Consider the following 8,207-nt stretch of genomic DNA (forward strand, 5'->3'; position numbering starts at 1 on the left):
CTATCATATTCTATTAAATTTATTATATTAACCCTTTCGTTATTAGCGATCAATATGGAGTCGTACCATGTAATGATATGCAGTCGTAACGAAAAAGTTAATATTAACAAAATATAATAAATTATTAGATTGCAATAAATCTATTCAGAAATATTTACAAGTATATATTTAAGTGCATTTGATTTATTAAATATTTATCTCTATAGTATTTAATAAAAATTTCTGGAAATTATAAGATTTTAATGATTATAAACATAACGAAATAAAAAAAGACCAGATTTAACGAACTTTGAAATTGCAAACAATGCTGCATTACGAAAGTAAGAACGATTATCGTTTCACGTTGAAGAGATAATACAAACGGTTAATCTTAAGCCGTTTATTTAGAAAATTATAATAAGAAATGTGCGTAAGTGCATACAATAATGCACATGATATAATAGGGGAATCATTTTTTTACAGATACACACTACTTTTACATTAAATATGTGTTTTGCCAGGATAATTAATAGTGTAATGTTATTTAATTAGCGATAAATGCCATGCGAGTAATATACTCATTCGTAATAAACGTGTGTTAGAATCACATGTTATATATATATATATATATTATATATATATGTACAAATCTAATATTCAGCTTTTTCCAATATTAAGTTTTTAATGCCGACAAAATACTTGATTTTATATTGAAAAGCACAAGCTTGCTCAACGTTTATAGATGCAGTATAATGCAAGCGCGTGTTAGTCAATCGATATAGTAATGAAATTATTACAGACACACACACATTTGTAGAAAAGTTAATTTGATAACTTACTCAATAGGAAGACAAAATAGCTAAAAATGTATGAAAGTGGAAAAGATGTTACAACATTATGCCTATAATACATTATTCTTAAATTAATATTCCTCCACTATATACCTAAATATTTATACCAATTGGATGTACTGTACTTATTTTCAAAATAGTATGATTTTGAATAACTACAGCCTTTATAATGATTGTGTCGCATAACTCGAAATATCGAAAAGAAGGTATTTTAATATCACAATAAAATATTTTTGAAAATTTGAAATCTTCAAGTGAAGGATATAGAGATTATACAATAAAGATAGCGGTATAAGATTAGATCTTACCGCATTAACAATGAAGGCCCAATGGACGTCGCTAAAGGCTTAAAAGAATGAAAGAGAGGGCAAAATAATATAAAGTTAACGCGAAATATCGCAGTCTTTTTTACCATAAGTAATGAATCCTCTTTTCGCATCTAAGTGAAGATGATCTTTGATCATTTACAATTATCTTATGATCATTTAAGAACAGCTATCATTTGTTGTTAAAAAGAGATTATAATAGTGTTATCGATAAGGTATTTTTAATGTTAATTAAAAAAATGTATTCGAGACATAAGAGATCGAATTTTTAAAGTCAAAGCATATATGCGACTTAATGCCAGGCCGTAGATATCAATTTTACGTGCACAAATACGAATTGCATTCGACATTTTTTCTTGTATTCAATATATACTGCAGTAACAAAATAGTTTTCTCCTACGACCTTGCTTTCTCTTGGCACAAGATTAAGATTCGTGTTTATCACGAAATATCCACAGCCTAAAGTGATTAAAGCATCTTCTTTCTTTTTTTCTTTTTTCTTTTTCTTTTCTCACATAAACCATTCAGCCACTGGCAAATTAAGAGTAAATACTTCTTTTACATCATTATTGATTAAAATTTTGTCTAAGCCGATTACAAATTAGAAATTAGAAAGAGTGAGTATTATTTATAATTACTATAAATTAATGTGTCAATAAGAACGAAAAACTTGTTCATAACCAACCTTCAATTCATAAGTATAAGACGTATAAGTATATAGTAGTATTTCTAATACGCAAGTAATCTGTGCATAAATTGTCGTTTAAGTATCTCAGGTACATAAACGTGGACGAATTTTTTGTGCCCCAATATCGAGTGACTCCCGCCAATGAATGTCTTTTTGCATACATTCTCATTTTTTGCTCCCAAAATGCCGAAATATTTAACAATGGTTCTTTTTTCTCATTTCAAATGATTCAAATTGTCTTTTACATGAAATTAGGTAGCGGCCTTTGAAACGCAATACTAGCTACTGAAAAACTGCAATAACCTGCTATATAAATACCGAAACATATATAAATAGAGTTTATCAACCAAAAGGCAAATAAATATAAAGTTTTGTTGCAATATATCGCCTTGGATGAGTCATAATTTGGTTCGTATGCCTGGTACACCCATGTAGTACCTGATAAATAGCAAAAGAAACAGCGATAATATAAACTTGTCAAAATTGGCTTAAGATACTAGACAATTAAAGATTATAATAAACTTGTCTACCAATTATAAGCCAGGCCAGCATGAAGCAATTAATTACTGTTTGCGTTGTTGATTGCCTAATCCTTTCTTCATCTCTTTCTTCTCGTCGTCTCACATATGCAGATAAATGTAATAATTGTTTAAATACGCCGATTATTCCACCTACTAATAAATAAACAGGTATGTATTCACCCTGTGGACACTTGTATAAATACATTCCTCCAATAATAATCATGCATATTGGAATTACAATTGTCATAACAAATATAATAGTGAATCCGACTGAAACAAAGTGAAAAATATATATATATATTGTCTGTGATAAAGAAATTATTTTAAAATATTATTATTTAAAAGAAAAAAAAATTGATCACGTACTTGTACACACGAGTAGAATAATAATATTTTTTATGAAATCAAATACGCCCTTGGAGACTTTTTGCACCTCTCTTATTCGACCAAATAAAGAATCATACGAAGGAGGAGGAGGCGCTGAAAGAAAAGTATTTTTATCGTTAAAACATATTTCAATGAAAGATTATATAAATAATGAAATATTTTGTAGCGTAAACATTTAATTATAATTACCATAATTATTTATGGCTTCTTGATAAGAAGGTGGTGCACCACAATCGCTGGGTAATGTACAAGGATGTTCGAGAGGTAAATTAATGTTATATGATGGAGGTGGAGTACAGGAAGTAGTGGTTACATGAACAGATGTACCAGCACTTTCTGTAGCATCCATAGATATATTATGATTCACTGGATTCAACGGCATTTCTATCCTAATATTCGATACGTGATTTCAGCACATTACTTTGCATTAATAATACTTGACGATTCAATTGTACCGAAAACTAATAATAACAAATACTTGTATAACCTAGAAACAAAGACATTCCAAATATTGATATTTATAATTAACTTTATTCATTAAATCTTAACATGCATAATGTATGTATTATAATAAAAAAGAAGCCTAGAAACATACATGTAATATGAACAAAATTAAACGTCATTAAATTATTAATACAAATTAGATTGACAATGAATATTACAAAAATTACATTATAAAATCGTAAAAATGAATAATTTAATACTTCAAAAGAATAAGAATTTGTAGAAATTGAAGCAAGAAAAGTAATTTACGATTGAAAATAATGTGAATGTTTGTTTGACCTTTTTGGATCTACGTAGAATTGTTATTCCTGAAAAATTGAGTACAATGATGTAGGAGGATGAAAGTAATCCAAATTAAAATTTTAGTAAAACTATAAAAGGCACGAACAAGAGCACTCTATTAACAATACAGTTTAATACCAATTTATAAAAGAAATGAATTTGAAAGATAGCCCTTTAAATCGACACACCCCCGCTGTCAACCATAGCGAAACAATCACATCTCAAACTTTAACTATCTACATTGGTTTGATTTAATCTATTTTCTCTAATCGTTTCGATTAATAAATCTAAACGTTATATATAAATTCGTTATTTCTATATTTTCTTCTTAATATTAACCACCATGAAATGATTACTTTCCGATGATAACATTTATTTCTGATATCTTAAGTTTACGCCATGATGAACCATGTGCAGTGCACCAATCGAACTTGAAACATTACTTCGAGTTATCGATATTATCGATAGTATCGATAAAGGATATAGATACTTTAAGAATATCGATAACGATCCTATCTCGAAAGATTACGAATATAAAATATTGTATAATAATTGTACTCTTGAAATATATAAGAAAAAATTACTTTTTTACAAAATCCCCTAGATATATTTGATTTAAATTTTGATAATTAATCTAATTTATCTATATTTGATCTTTCACGAATACAACCACACATAGCGATCCTATTTTAAAAGATTATAAACTTCAAATCAAAATTTTGTCTTATTGTTAGTTCTACTTGCAAAATATTCCCTCAATTTACTGTGAGAAATCCTGCATAATTATAATTAATTTATTTAGGATACCAAGAGTATGAAAGGCAAATTAAATTATTTTTCAATGGATAAGACATTTAGATTGAACGTAATTATTAATTTTGTTAGAAAACAATTGATTTCCTATACAAATATTAAGGAAAAATTGAATACGACAGTCACTTAATCATATTGTAAGATGGTCAAATAATTTTGATCAGTAGTATACTCGATTTTCATTTTAATATTTAATCTAATTTTAATTCCTCATTTCTCACGTATATCAACCGAATATCTTTGTTTTTTTTATTATCGAAACAGGAAAGAGAGAATAAATATTACGCATTACTTTTAACATGATAAACGTAATTAATCGTAACACATATATTTTTTTCTCATCATTCGATAACAAGTAACGTCACAAACGTGCAATGTCACAAATAAATATTATTTCTTGACAATAAATGTATCGTTGAAATCTGGAAAATAAATTAATTACTTTATTGTTTTATTTTTATTGTTTCCTGTTCCCACGCTTTCAGTTATTTTAACGTATAATATCAGTATGTAATAATAATGAAGCTGTGAATACAAAAAGATCTTGTATAGATTAGGTATCGTTTAATCATTCTACTAGAACTATGCACGCATATCCACCAACGACTATATAAAAGGACTTTTGAAAGGAACATGAGAAGTTAGTTAGAACCAACGAAATTGTATTTTTTCTCGAAAAGTGAATAATAATCGAAATGTATTCTGCTATTGTAACATTTTTCGTTTCAGCATTGTGCGCCTTATTACTTCCATATCATGTTGTGAGTTCCTTTTCGCATAAATATAAATACTTTCAATAAATCTGTATAGTTCAATGAATTTATTATCATATCTACAGGCAGGAGATATTAAACTAAATGGTTGTGACATAGAAAACATTGCTTCGGGAAAATTATCGTTAGACGAAATTAATACAAGCGATAATGGAATAATGAATTCAAAATTGACCATAAATTCTGAACTGAACCCGAGTAATGTTGCGGTATTTATTTATATAAATATATTTTAATATAGCTTTTTAATAATTTGTAAAACAAAAAGTTTATATTCGGAATCTTTCGATTTTTTGGTACGAATGAATAATAAAAAATAAATTTAATATCACTGTAGGTGCACATAAAAATAAACGACGAAGATGGCAATTCAATGATGGAACAAAATGTGGATATATGTAGTTTGAGTACGGACGACATGTTCAAAGGTTATTTCTTATCGTTTGATAGTCCAGATTTTAATGAAGGGAATTGTCCAGTACCTGCTGTAAGTATTAAAAAATTAATCAAAATGATTGTCATAATAATTTTAATTCTTTACGTAATAATTTTATCGATTAAAATTTTCTAGGGTACTTATACCTCCGGTGAATATGAAGTGAGTATTAGTGATAGTGCACCTGAGGGACGTTACACGGGTATTTTCGAAATAATAGATGAAACAGATATAATATTCCGTATAAAATGTAGTGTTGAAATATAATAGTATAAAATATATAATTATCACTTGTAGAGAGAAAATAATACATAATAACATTTCTGCTATATCTGTATAGCATGCTTCAATTAATTATGTAATTATTTACTTATTATATTATATTTTGATGCAAGATTAAGTCTTAGTCCTTTTATTTATTTCATTTAACAAGATCCAACTTCTAACTCAAATTATACCTTAACCCTTTCGTTACTAACAATCCATATACTGATCGTATAAAGCATGCTATAATGAAAGGGTTAAATCAATGTGTTTCTAATTTCTATATTATTGTTATTAATTAGATTTTTAGTAAATCTGTTATCATTTATTCGTATTTAGTTTCTGTTTAACACATTTCCAACATTTCCTCAAATCGTTGACTTTTAGAAAAAGATAAGTAATACGATAATAAAAAGTGAAGATATAAGAGAAGAACTGTTAGTTTACTGACATTGTTTAGTGTCTTCGTTTGTTCAATGCTTTGTCTTTCTTTCTGGAAACTTGACAACTTTAATGGTGATTTATTCTGTCTTTTACCATAGACAAATTTTTCTATGTAAATGTGCAAAAATTTGTATTATTTATTCAATAATTATATTATTAAAAAGTCATCTATAATTTGTATAATTGATCGAAATTATTGTGCTAAATCTTACGATTATTGAATTCACTTTGTTTTCTTGTTACGATTGGTTTCTGAGTATTTTTCGATCGAAGAAAACGATCTTTATAATCATTGAGAACCGTTTTTGTTTTCTGTGATGCATACAATGATTACGTAACAATAATCATATATATATATGTGAATTTTTTTTACAATCATTCACTTACTAATTGAGGTCGAAGAAAATCTGTACCACCACGCAAACGTACAGATAATTTTGCACTGGATGAACCTGTAATATAATAGATTTATATGTTATCTAAAAATAATATTTAAAAATTGGAAATGATACAGTAGAATCTCACTATCGATCGAAGATTTAGATGATTCTTTTTTTCTAGTTATCTGATTTTTCTTTCCTTTTTCGAATAACTTTTTCTTTACCAAAGTATTGCATCCAAATTTGTTATTCTTCGATGCAATCTCCTAAAAATTCGTATGTTTACATATATATATATCGACATAGAATTTGCTAGAAAACAATTTATTTTTGTACCTTTGATTTATTTATTGAAGTAAGATAATTATCCGTGGAATCTTCGTATTCGGTAATTTCTTGAACGTCGGTCAATGGCACACGTGAAATTCCAATATTATATTTTTGTGTATTAATCGATTTATTTTTTCTCGTTGATATTTTTTCGTAATAATGATTGCCTAAAAAAAGTTAGACATTTTATGATATGTACTTCACCTCAATGAAAGTATTTCACTAAATGTATTACCATGAAACTAGAGGGTACAAAGAAAATGATTTTGAAATTGCGTTAAAGGAAATAAACCGTGTAACAAATGGAATTGTTTTTTTTGGACGGTGTTATTTAAAAACTGTAAAAAAAAGAATTGGGTGGTCTTATTTCCGACTTCGTCAAAAGGCGCTTTTCATTGATAACAATGCCGAGGAATTACTAGCAATGAATGATTTCCGGCTTTGACGGTAACATATATATAGAAGGTTATCGCAAAAGATTGGCAAGAGTCACACTTAAATATTTATATCTTTTAGTATTAAATTGTTTGCATTTCTAACAATATAAATCTTACGTTTCATTGGACTGATATTTGTATGCCGATCCTAATAATGAATAGATTCAGCGAACGTGACTTGATGATTATACTGATTATATTATGTAAATGTATACATACATAATAGGTTAATCAATTCAAAAAACTTAATTCTTTGTGCAAGTAATGATTGATCATTTTATCGATTATATATAGCGATTGTCATTTTATTGAATATTAAAGTTGCGTATACAACTTATCCACGATTTTTAAAATGTATTGTACGTCTAAGCATAATTATTAGTAGCAATGTGAGAGAATAATCGATTATTTAAATAATACGCGCTAATAATCAAAATAGAAACTATTCAAGTTTCATTATCTCATATATTTTATTTCATTTACAATTGCATTTTATATATATAATTTCTCCTTCCTACAAAGAAAAACAAAATAAGATAAAATTGTACAAGATAAAAGATAGACATGATCTTTTAACTCATTGTAGCGGCAAGAATCAGGAACTAGAATACTATTGGTTTGAACTCTGATCACCACTACTATTTTTATGTAACATTTATTTATTTATAAACTATTACAGAACAAAACGAAAACAAGAACAAAAACGGATAACAAAAATGCGTTGAGGATTAATACGTTGTGGAGCGAGTAAGTGCAACTTCTTGACTAACTAATTTATTTTCTAACAACGAA

General features: G+C 27.4%; 2 protein-coding genes across 2 annotated transcripts; one reads left to right on the forward strand and one right to left on the reverse strand.

Moving 5' to 3' along the window:
- Positions 1 to 645: 645 nt before the first annotated feature.
- LOC106790072 lies at positions 646 to 3,952 on the reverse strand. The gene is made up of 5 exons (XM_014754746.1): positions 3,536 to 3,952; positions 2,942 to 3,239; positions 2,732 to 2,845; positions 2,375 to 2,635; positions 646 to 2,282 (listed from the first exon to the last, which is right to left on the reverse strand). Exons 2-5 carry the CDS (start codon positions 3,132 to 3,134, stop codon positions 2,086 to 2,088), a joined length of 765 nt encoding a protein of 254 aa, XP_014610232.1. The 5' UTR covers positions 3,135 to 3,239; positions 3,536 to 3,952; the 3' UTR covers positions 646 to 2,085.
- A 932-nt stretch (positions 3,953 to 4,884) lies between these two features.
- LOC106790061 lies at positions 4,885 to 5,960 on the forward strand. The gene is made up of 4 exons (XM_014754734.1): positions 4,885 to 5,112; positions 5,190 to 5,333; positions 5,462 to 5,611; positions 5,696 to 5,960. Exons 1-4 carry the CDS (start codon positions 5,047 to 5,049, stop codon positions 5,825 to 5,827), a joined length of 492 nt encoding a protein of 163 aa, XP_014610220.1. The 5' UTR covers positions 4,885 to 5,046; the 3' UTR covers positions 5,828 to 5,960.
- Positions 5,961 to 8,207: the final 2,247 nt, after the last annotated feature.

This window comes from Polistes canadensis, unplaced genomic scaffold, assembly GCF_001313835.1.
Source record: "Polistes canadensis isolate GaletaPanama2010 unplaced genomic scaffold, ASM131383v1 scaffold_212, whole genome shotgun sequence".
Classification (NCBI taxonomy): domain Eukaryota; kingdom Metazoa; phylum Arthropoda; class Insecta; order Hymenoptera; family Vespidae; genus Polistes; species Polistes canadensis.